The sequence below is a fragment of the Spea bombifrons genome, chromosome 1 (genome assembly GCF_027358695.1).
Source record: "Spea bombifrons isolate aSpeBom1 chromosome 1, aSpeBom1.2.pri, whole genome shotgun sequence".
Lineage (NCBI taxonomy): Eukaryota > Metazoa > Chordata > Amphibia > Anura > Pelobatidae > Spea > Spea bombifrons.
In genome coordinates, this window is record NC_071087.1 from 52,302,316 (window position 1) to 52,314,650 (window position 12,335).

General features: G+C 38.1%; 1 protein-coding gene across 1 annotated transcript in view; it reads right to left on the bottom strand.

Annotated features, from left to right (window-relative positions):
* Positions 1 to 7,119: 7,119 nt before the first annotated feature.
* Positions 7,120 to 12,335, bottom strand: part of MMRN1 (multimerin 1) — a 33,958-nt gene continuing 28,742 nt past the window's right edge. Inside the window, exons 6-8 of the mRNA XM_053461591.1 lie at positions 9,262 to 11,223; positions 8,532 to 8,681; positions 7,120 to 7,861 (exon numbers count right to left, since the gene is read on the bottom strand). Coding sequence (XP_053317566.1) covers positions 7,440 to 7,861; positions 8,532 to 8,681; positions 9,262 to 11,223 — 2,534 coding nt within the window. The 3' untranslated portion in view covers positions 7,120 to 7,439. The remainder of the gene's footprint in view (positions 7,862 to 8,531; positions 8,682 to 9,261; positions 11,224 to 12,335) is intronic.

Consider the following 12,335-nt stretch of genomic DNA (forward strand, 5'->3'; position numbering starts at 1 on the left):
CCTAGAAAGAGGAGGATTTTGGGATGTGTGTCCCTTTTATGGGATGCATGTTATGTGGGAGGGGTTATTATGTGTACACTCCTACTGGTTTTTCTTATTTACTGTTGTATTTTTTCTTTGCTGCTGTGTGGGAGTAAAGAAAGGGTTAATGCACAATATTCGCCTCCGTGTCTTTCATAAAATCATGACTTTACGTCATATTTTAGTAAAATCCACCAATTGTTCTTCAAGTAAAAAAAACAGTTCATAAAGAATCAGTTCATGTTTCTATTATATCAAAAAGAACCACTTTCTCTGTTTACTTAGGACAGTTGAGTTAACTGAGGTTGAATGCCCTCTCATGCTAACACTTGCAAAACAACCTGTATATTTACAGATTTTTTGTAAATGAAAAATATTTAGAATTTTGCATACTTCAGGTGATGGCATGCAAGTATACTGAGAACTTGCGTGTCCTCACCTGAACCGTGCAAAATTTGATAAAATAAATATTCCCATGGTGTAGGGCAAACCTATTCCTCACCTCCATCCCCTTAGGGGGATGGGTGAGTTAATGTTATAAGAAGTACCCTATGGGATGCATGAATATTATCCAGTGCATTAGGGTGAGTGGGTTAAAGTACCATAAAAAGGCCTTTGGAGAGGCAGGGATCTCATCAATTGTGTAGGATGGAGGTTTTAGTGATTTCAAATAAAACAAAAGTAATTCTTGCCCCTTAACCACCACCTCTGGCTCGCTCAGGCAGGAGTTTAGTCTTGCATTTGCCACACAAGAAACTTCCTTTTTAACCAGGATTAGTCACCTGTTAATAAAAAGGCAAGTTGCTTACTTCTTTTTCTGCTCACATCAATGTAACTCTCCTCCTACAGTCCAGTGTATACAGTTGTGAATTATTATTTTCCAAATTAATTGCAAAATGAGTTTAGTGAATTTGCACACTATACTATTGTATTTTTAGCCAAATTGCATGGACTTGCAGCTTAATAAATAGACTTTTTTGTCTTACATGCTTTGAGATGTGACTGTGATTGTTTTTTTGAATCCAACATTTGTTAGAAATACAATGCCTGTGCTGAATAGAAAAAATACAGAAAATGAGCTATTGTAATTCTGATATATTACGAACAGCTCAGAACATAAATCAATATAATATACAAGAATCTAAGAACACAATTAAATGTAGTAAATATGGCTTATTCTTTTTCAAGTTCACAAAAAAAGATCAATAAACAATTCAAAGGTACAATCTAGGCCATACACATAAAGTTGGGGATCATCATGAATAGACTCCAATTTACTTTTCTTTTAGCATGTTTCTATTTTATTATTACACATATACACCAATCGGCCATTACATTATGACCACCTGCCTAATACTGTGTATGTCCCCCTTTTGCCGCTAAAACAGCCACTGACCCGTTGATACATGGACTCCACTAGACCTCTGAAGGTGTGCGTTGCATCTGGCACCAAGATATTAGCAGCAGATCCATTAAGTCCGGTAAGTTGCGAGGTGGGGCCTCCATGGATGCATCCTGGTGCCATGTGTTCTCTGGGTAAGCGATGTACACGCACCTGGCCATCCACGTGATGTAAGAGAAAATATGAATAATCAGACCAGGCCACCTTCTACCATTGCTCTGTGGTTCAGTTCTTATGCTCACATGCCCATTGTAGGCAATGTGGACAGGGGTCAGCATGGGCACCCTGACTGGTCTGCGGCCTGATACACAACAAACTGTGATGCACTGTGTGTTCTGACACCTTTCTATAAGAAACAACATTAACTTTTTCAGCAATATGAGCTACAGTAGCTCATCTGTTTGGATTTGCCCCTATGTTTGTAGGTAGCCACACCTAGTTGCACCCTCCATTTTCCGGGTGAGAACACATGTATGACCTTACTCCTGCATGGTACATAAGGTGATTTAATACTCCTGTTTTCATGGAACAGTCTCCTGATTTAGACTACTGTCCCTGTTTTATGTCTAAATTTGATTTTTTATGCCATTAAAGGTATATAGTCATCATTATAATGATCTGAGAGATTTTGACCTTGATAAAAATTATTTAAGTTATCTCAGAGAAAACAAGTGATTATAGTTCCTTTATCATGGATCCATTTGTATTTCATTCAGACAAATATAATGTAAGTCCCCTACTTGTAACTTGTCAAATTCATATAAATATGTCAAAATTTTGACCTCTCAAATAAATAAATAATATACAATTGTGTAAAGTTCTCCTATTTATGTTATGCTCCCCCATGGGAATGAAATCCATTTTCTATTCTTACTCAAAAATATCTAATTGTTGCTAAACCGATAGAATTTCAACACTCAGGACAATAAGATACATGTATTTCCATTATGTGATTCCTAACTCTGCAATTTCCAAGACCCGAGTACATATTTAATGAAACTTAAATATGTCCTTATTTACAAAACTGTGCACAGAATTGTGGGTGCATGGTGGTTGGATTGACTTCAGCGATTGTTTAATTAAATAGACGAGAAATGAAGAAATCATGCACAGCTGGAGACCATAGTTCAAATCATATAAAAATGGAAGAGATTGCATTTTAAGGGCTTTTCACTACAGAAGCTGCTGAGCAGTAATTACTTTGTAATTAGATGTACACCATACAGCAGTTGACTCTGTGCTAAAGTCTGTTAATGAGTAGCCTTTATTTTGTACATCATTTAAAGGAAAGTAATCTCAAACTTTTGTTTTACCCTTTCCTTCCTTTTCTCATAGATCACCCCACTAAAAGAAATAAATAATCATTTCTGGTCTATTTCAGATCAGTCAATACACACCACTTACATGTGACACATGATTTCCACACTGTCCCCAAGATCACAGTAGACAGTGAAAGCACACTGTGTGTCAGACAAAGCATGCTGGATACCACATGGTAGCTGTGGCTGAGGTATGTCATGCAAAGGTGGGCTGCTTGGCAGAAAAGTGCCAAGGTATGTTTTCATAGATCTTATTAGGCAGTTCCCTCTCAATATGATGTTATATTCGAATGCAGCCTCGTTTTCTCTCTGTACAGGTCTGTGCAGAGCCGTAGCTATCTCCTTTTGCGCCCGAGGCAAGTATGGAAAACTATGCCCCCAGCTATTATTTTTTATTTACACTGCCCTTACACACTTCCGTTATACACACCTGCCTTTACACATGGCTGTCCATTAACATGCATATACACACACTGCCCTTACACACACCTGCCCATACAGGCTGCCTTTACACACACTTGTACATTAACACACATATACACATACACTGCCCAAACACATAGTGATTAGGGAGCACGAATGCCGAGGTCTGAAGTGCCAGACCTCGCACTCCCTAACATTGGGCCTGTTAGAGGGGGATTGTGATTTCCCAACCAGCCCTGCTCATCGGACCCCTCCTACTCAGACCAGGGCTAATGTGGCTGGTTGGGGAGATCACAATCTTGCAGGGGCCTCGGCACTCCCTTGAAGACCAGCCCAGGGCGGTTGCCCCCCTCCCCTATAGAATAGCTACTACTTTTTGGGTGGGCTTTGTGGCTGGCCGCAATTTGATTCACCACGGGGCCCCTAGAACGCGGGGCCTATGAGCAACTGGCCAGTGTCCCCATGCGTTTAGATGGCTACCTTAATGTTGGGCTGGTTAGGGAGATCCTTGCCTTTCTTACCTCACCCTTCCTACGGCCCTGGGTCTGTGCCTATGGTAGAGTGTCAGCTAGACAGTTTGGTAGCACCCTCTTCAGGGACGCCCTAAGACATGGGCAGGTGGGCCTCATGCCTGAGGCTCTGAACTGCTGTTGTTTGGGGCTAGGAGACATAGAGCATTGAGATAAGAGGAGGGGGCACAATAGAAAAATAAAAATGAGACAACAATAATAAAAAAGTTAGCGAACAGAGAAAAGAGCAGATCTAGATACATACACATATATGACACATACATACACTCCTCCACATATACATACAGTTTTACCACAGGATTGCTCCATGACATGCCCGTATTGAAAGAACCATACTTTACTTGCTATTAAAATAATCAATATGTTAACTAAAAGAGCTTCATTTTTTTGATACACCTTTATTATCATTTCAAATTACTGCACCAATAGCTAGTTCACTTGGGTGAAATAAAGACTGTGTAAGAAAAAAGGTTTGCTTTGGTATTCTAGGAATTTGGTTTAGATATTACTTGCTGAAATGACCAAACACATTAAAGAGTGACCCCTGCTGGACATATGTTGAAATTCTATGTTTAACACAGCATTGCACAAATAGAGTAGACAATTAGTATATCTACATATTCAATCTACATACACTTTACATAGCATTTATTCAGTTTTGGCGGTAGCTAAAATAGTAAAATTTTTAACAATAACTAAAATTAAAAGTAGATCCATCAATGCAGGCAGCATCAGATGGTATAATACTACTAAATGTTAATAAACCACAATCTTATGTCAAGAAGGGTTCAGATGTAGGATTGGGGACACTGTTTTGTCAGTGACAACAGAAGAGAGGAATTTCGGAGTAATTATTAGACTTGGGCACTGGCCAACTCTTCGTGTTCGTCTTCGTGGGGAATATTCGCCCGTTCCTGTGTGCGGTTCTGGAGAATATTCATGTACATTCGTCGTGTTCCTTTTTTTCCCCCTTAGTTGTTTTGCTGTTTCTTTTAGAAGGGGTTAATACGGGGTTAACGCGGTAACGGTACGCAGCAGCTTTGGAGCCAGGATTTTAAAGGTTCGTATGAGCAACTCTATTGGTCTCCGGCAGGGGCCTCATCTGCCATCAAGTAATGCAGGGCAGCTGCTCTTCATTGGATGATGTCAGACGAGCCCCCTGCCGGCGACCAATAGAGTCGTTTGTACAGACTTTTAAAATCCTGGCGCCGAAACTCGGCCTGGGTCTCCCTGCTCCAGGAGTTAAAGGTCCGTACGAGCGACTCTATTGGCCGCTCGTATTGACCTTTAACTCCTGATGGCGAAACTCTGCCTCGGGAGATGGTCTCCCTGCTCCAGGAGTTAAAGGTCCGTACGAGCGACCAATAGAGTCGTACGGACCTTTAACTCCTCTATTGGTCGCCTGAAGGGGCCTCCTTTGGCGTCAACCAACAAAGGACAGCTGCCCTTCATTGGCTGATGCCAGAGGAGGCACCTGTTTGTCCAAATATGAATGCACAAGTCTGGTAATATTATTGGTAATTTCCTGATAATTTTTATCCTCCAAACCATTCACCTTTTGGAGAGAGTTTGATGGGTACTAAAATTGTGAATGGTTTGGAGGATAAAAATTATCAGGAAATACTAAGGGATCTCAATTAGACTTGGGCGGTTCGTGAAAAAAAAAATCCTCGCATTCTATGAATATTCGTCCGTTCCCATGTCCATTTCAGGATGCAAAATAGAATAAATAAACGCGTAGAAGAAGTTGAATAGGGAATTTGAGACCAATTTAACATAATTTTGCTGAAAGTTCGGTGAAAGTAGATTCTAGAGATATGGGGCAGTGAAATCTTGTAGACAGGAAAAAGAAGAGGTGATAAGTGAGGAGGAGAGCCTCAGCCCATGGGAAGAAGCAAGGATCAAGTAGGAGAGTATTTGCTTATGAGGGCAGAAATGTATGGAGGAGCATTGTCATGGAGGGCCCTCTATGTTAGTACCAGTATTTTACATTTAATTCTACAAAGGTAATTTGGAGCCAGTGGGGGGTTTCACAGAGTGGGGAAGCAGAATAGGAGCGACGTGCAAGGAAGATAAGCCTAGCAGCAGTATTTAGGACAAACTGTAGAGGTCAAGAAGATAGTCAAGATAGTAGAATGCCAACCAGAAGAGTAGTCAAGACAGGAAATGATAAGTGAATGAACCAGAGTTTTTGTGGATTCTTGGGTGAGGAATCGACGGATGCGAGAGATTTTTTTTTAGGTGCAAGCGGCAGGATCTGGTGAGGGACTGAATGTGAGGGATGAAGGAGAGGTTTGAGTCAAGGATGACCCCAAGGCATCGGGCCTGGTTAGTAGGAGAGAAAGTTGTGTTGTTAATGGTGAAAGATAATTCAGGTAGTGGAGTGGAGATGGAAGGAGGGAAGATAATAAATTCACTTTTAGACAGATTAAGTTTCAGGTAGCGTTGTGACATCAATGAAGAAATAGCAGACAAGATTCTAAAAAATATAACCAGATAACTTCTGCATCATGTAAAAAGAAGTAAAAGAAAGCTATCTGTAATTTTGTTTTTCTCTTTAATGTTGCTTTTATCCTAAAACTGTGATGAAATGTTATTCAAATACTACAGTTGCCTAGCAACAGAGTTGTGTCATTCTTTCAAAGTCCTTCGCTTATGCGTTACATCACAGCAGTCTGAGTAACAGCAGCCACTTCCACCTGCCATTTCATGCTCCTATATGTAAAACAGCAAAGCTTTACAGATTCCCATTTACACAGTGATGGCCCGTGAGTGAGGTGTTCTGTGTTATAGGTGTGATGTCTGTGATGTCAGAGACGGTTCAGAGGCCCTGTTGAAATGTTTTCAACAAGAAAATACAGTAAAATGGCATGTTTTTGTAAAGAAATTAATAAATAATTATTTAAGATGCATTCCATTAGTACATAATCATATAAAAAACAGGGGAAAAAACTTTGTGGAACAGCACATTTATTTCAATAATATGTGAAAGATGGATCCACCAGCAAACAATAAGGTGTAATTATACTATTATTAAAGGTTTATTAAAGAGCAAAGAAAAAATTGAATTGATAAAGCTCTGTTCGTGCATTGTCTATACAAAAAAGACAAAGAAATTCGTTATAAGTACAAAACACAATTTTATCTTAGAGCAGTATAAATCTAAAACGTTGGAAACCATTTTATTTTTTCACAATATCATAAATTATTTCTTTTAAAATACTTCATGCTTCAAAATATTAATATAAGAAAATGTTTAAATATATTTCTGAATAAATTTTTATGTATCTTAATGTATTTTGAGCAAATAATAAACATGTTTATGTGCAATAATATGGCTATTATGAATGGAATCATTATTCTTAATACCTAATTATTACCAGACACTGATAGTTTAATGTTGGAGATAAGGATGTTATTCCCCCCCCCCCCATGGCCTTTTCTGTAATATCCAATCTGTTTAAGGGAATTGGAACAAGAGGCCATATCTATACTTAGGACCACTGTGGCCCTGTTCTTCACAACCCATTTAAGAGAGTAAATGGGCTTAATGTGAATTGGAAACAGGCAGAACCAGGTTATGAAAATCCACTTTACATGGACACCATGGGATTAGATTCCTTTTCTCAATATCTGCATATTTATTCTTCCGCATTACATTAGTGCTCACTTTGAATATCTACTGGCATTTTATTGGACATGCAATATAAATTATTTGTATTATGATGTTATCTGTATTCTTTCTTATGTGCGGTATAATAAGTAACCACTAAAAGTGGTGACAGGGGGGTATTGTGCAGGAATTGATCCTGTTGCCAATCTCAACCAGACTTCTTGACCATAATTGAGCTCCAATAAAGCATCACCAGTAACCACTCTGTCACTGTACATGTTGCTATTCATATTTTCTGATTGGAAAGCAATTTTGTCCACTCCATCAACAACCAAATAACCTGATACACGAGGACTAAAGGATTCAATGGTGTATTTAAAAACATACACCCCAAGGTATGGTACATTAAATTTTCCAGTGCCGGGAGCGTATGAAGATCCATAATTCACGTATAAATGATTGAACTTGATGGGCCCTGGAGCTGTCATTCCGTATGTGTGAGACACGTAAAATGCCACCATTGGTGCATAGCGGTAAGATCCTTTTGTAAAATCTGCCCAAAAAACATAGAGGGGAAATCATTAATATTTTTTCAGTAACATAGTTTTCTCAAAATTACATCATATTGTGAAAAATGTATTCAATTGATTGTATGTAGCATCATATTTTGTATACAAAATAACTCTTGGCTTGGTTTACTTTGGAGTCATGCTTGAGAACTCTCCAGGTTTGACCCAGAGTCTCTGGGTGAAGTGCTGCTTCCCTGGATCTCTGGGTCAGTCTCTTATTTCTTGGAGCAGGAGAGAAGTGTTTGGCCAATAAAGGCTGTCTGGGCTTGCCCTGCCCCAATCCAAGGCAGGTCATCCAAGATATATTGTTTTATTTTTGTGCCAAACGTTGGACTCTGCCAATGTTTAAGACTACCCTGCTTCTGGAACTTTCTTTAAAGGCCATCAAACAAAACCATCAATAACAATTGTTATTACTGACATCAATGTTGTCATTTTAAAAATGTCTAAGAGGGGGCTTGGTGCCCAGTTCTGCAATTTAAGTCAAGTATAGGCAACATACACACGTACTACAATTAGTGTTTTATATTGTTGGTACATTTTAAAAAGAGAAGCTTTTCTTTAAAGGTTTTGAAATATTAGTAAAAAACAACAACAACAAAAAAACAAGTTCATCGTAAGTTATAATGTTAACCATAATATTTTATGGCTTACCAGGAGACTGAGCATTTTCATCTGACATCTTAAGGCTGCAGTTGGCTCCCCCAAAAGGATGTCGGCAAGCACAAACAAAGGTCTTCCTGTCATTAATGCAAGTCCCACCATTGTAACATGGAGAACTGCTGCAACTGGATGGTTCATCGCCTGTTGGGAATGATATTATTAATTGTCATTTGTATTGATACAGAAGACTCATTACCTGATATATATATATATGTATAACACAACTACTGTATTTATGACACACCCTTGGTTTAGTCTTTTACTTTTGCTGCTTCAGTTTGAAAATCACAACTATGTGACCATGCACTTCCTTCTGTAGTTTCTTAAGATTAAATATGCCTCTTCCCCCTTTAACGGGAATCTTGTACATACGGCTAAGCACACAAAACTTTGGAGCAGGTAAGATGATTGTAAAGCTTGGCGGCCTTTCCTGTACCCATTATTTATGTGACCTTACACCAATTGCCGTCCTGGTCTTTCTTGTACATTAATATAGACCAAACGTGTGTATATAAGGATAAATATATATATATATATATATATATATATATATATATATATATATATATGCAAAACCATAAAATCATTCATAAAACATTATTCTAAAAACTAAACCGATACAATCTCACAGAGGACTTTGTCTAAGATTTATCATATTCACATTAATTTACGATTAAATAATACAACAGACAATAGATTACAACTGCAATAGTTGGCATACCTTCGTCAGCAATGTCTGAGTTCCTTTGGCTCCGACCAATTAAAGACACAGTTGAATTTGCATTTGTCTTTTTTGGAGGCACTGGCTTCTTCATTAACACTTTCATCTGCTTTTGAAGCTTTGCAATATTATTTGTAACATCAGACATGCTGTTATCTACATAGTTAGATAGGTTTGACATGATTGCTTGCATTTTTGCTTCAATTAAGGACGTCATCAACTCTTCAAATCCCTTTTGCAGACTTGTAATATTAGGTTGTGTTGCTTTAATTAGTTTTGGTACACTTTCATTTACTTTTCTGATAGTGATAAACACAGTTTGACATAAGCCCTTGGCCTCAGACGCTGTTTTGTTTAAACGAGGCATGCTTGTCGATAACAGTATTGTCTTAAACTCAAGGGCTTTTATTCTAGTGTAGAGATCCTGTACTCCTTTAGCTGGTCCTTCATCTGGTTTAGATTTAGATGAACTAGTAGGGTTTGCTAGAATAGTATTTACTTGAGATTCTATATTCTGCAGTCGAGACAGACAGCTTTTTATCTCTATGCCAGAAAATTGTAGCTTTGTTTCCATTTGGATGATGTTTTCCTGACATTGGTCTGATCTGAATATTAATGTATCTACTTTTTCGGACAGATTAGCAAAAGAAGTGGAAACGTTGCTGTTGATTTCATCCTTTGGAGGGTTAGAGACAATTCCAGTCTCGTCCAAATCATGTCCGTCTTTAGTAACCAATCTCTGCAAAGTTTCATTAATCTGATGAAGGAGAGGAAGACTTAGCAGTATGCTCTCTACTTTTTCTGCTGTAGCATTGTGAGTCTGTAACATGTGTCCTATGTTGGGTATGTCTGATTTCTGCACAAAATCATCGTGAATGGAATCAACAGCATTGTTAAGGATGTCCATGGTATTGTTAAGGCCGTCTTCTACTGTTGTAAGACATTCATTAATACGCCTTTCAAATGCCTGCTCTTGACTTCTAGCATCATTTTTAAGTGCTGATTGTTCTTCTGTAAGTTCTTGGACCCTGGTACTCAAGTAATTAATAACATCCGTAAGATTTTTAAGCTGTCTTTTAAATTCTCCTACATCACTTTGGTGCTCGTATTCGGCTGTCATGCTAAAGGGAGCTCCCTTTTCGATCAGAGGTTGTAATATTTCCATATCATAGCATAAGTCATTTATTTGCTCGTTCATTTTATCAATCTTGTCATCCAGAGGAATGACAACATCAGACACAGTTTTGTTTAGGACGAGAACATTTTCTTCTGTTCCTTTAAGCTTTTTCTGGAAATCGTCTTTGCAGGATGTGTACTTGTCTTCACACGCCCTTTCAATGGATTGCTTCTGCTGTTCTAATGTTATGGTAAGGTTATTGATCTTATTGTCTTGCACGTTGATATCATCATAGAGCTGTAGCATCATAATGTTCTGTTTCTTTACTCTGTCTTGCAAAGAAAGCAGATACTCAGTGATATTATCACCGGCATGATTAACAAGTATAGAAGGAAGTTGACCCTTAGCATTGTTATCAGACAAAAGTTCTCCATGAATCTCCTTCATCTTAGACAAAGTGTTATTGAGACTATCAAAGTAGATTATGTTTCTTGATTTCTCATGTTCCAGCTCCTTTTCTAAAGCACTGTGCTTCTTCTCCATGTCTTTGAAAGAAGTAGTGCAAACAAAAGCTGTGTTTTTTAAATGTTCCACCCGATTCTTAAGTTCTAATATGTCCTCCATAGTTGGCTTGTTCTCCTCTTCCGTGATGCAACTATGGCCGGTGGTTCTTATTGTCTCATTAAGCTCTTTTACAATTTGCTTTGTTCTCTCAAGTTCAACAGACATCCCTGACATACTTTTAAAGAGTTGCGCTATTGTTTCTTGTGTTTCCATTTGGTATGTTTTGAATTGGTCTTTAACAACATCCTTAATTAGCTCTGTGATACTTTTAGACTTTAGATCTAAAACAAGTGAGAATAAAAATATTGTTATATGTCATAATATAATATAGTTAGTTATAGTATGACAAGTACTGCTTTAATAAATAAAGGTAGCAAGAAATTAAATTGAATACAGTAAATATGTACAATAGCCAGAAGTTGACAGTTTAAAGAAAAATAAAAATTTGGAATTATTATATTATTTAGCATATGAAACATTTATCTTGGGTCAGGAGCAAAGGTAGAATGAATTTTCAAAACAGGAACCAGGTTCATGCCTTGAACCAACTCTACTGCAAGCTGTTTCTGACAATCATTGGAGATTAAGTTTACAAAAAGCAAGGAACTGGCAGCCGCGATTAATACCTCTGGAGAGGAAAAAGGTCTGAAATGAGGTCATTAAAAACTGTGCAATCCACATTCTGGGACTATTACATACTTAAGAGGTCATATCAAGGATCTATTATGGTTGTCACGCATGCAGAATACAAATAGCGCCCCTAGAATTTTAGCTGACAACATGCATTCCATGCAGCAGTAAGGAAGACTATATACTTTATGTACACCATACATGTAAACACAACTATAAATATTATCCCTTTGTGTATATATATATATATATATTCCAAATATATTGTATCCATTTTAGTGGATTTCTTGTTTGTTTAGTGTGTTAAACAAGCAATGCATGATAAATGCCTATTTATGAATAGTTTGCTTTGACACACCCTTAGGACATGGTTTTGAAAGTCAGTCCTCAGTAGTTGAAAGGCCAACCAGCAGAGGTGTTGTCTATTGTGGATATACCTAAGCCTGGAAGAGCAACGGTATAGGAGGACATCAGAAGAAAATGAGTTTATAGTTTGCATGTGATTTATAAAGTATATATTTGGGAAGAATACTCAGAGCTCTCCCAGAATGACTTTGTTAGGGGTGAGGCTAGCTGGTTGTGTAGGTAGGGCTAGCTCTGCATGAGTGGGGCAAGTGGGCTCCATAAGTGGGGCTAGCACTGTGCGCTGTGGGGTTAGCGAAAGAATGTCCTGCGCAGGAGAGTAAGTGGATAGAGAGAAACAGGGAAGTGACTCAAATACCTGGGGAAGCAGTTCTTAACCAAAGACTCAGGATCAAACATA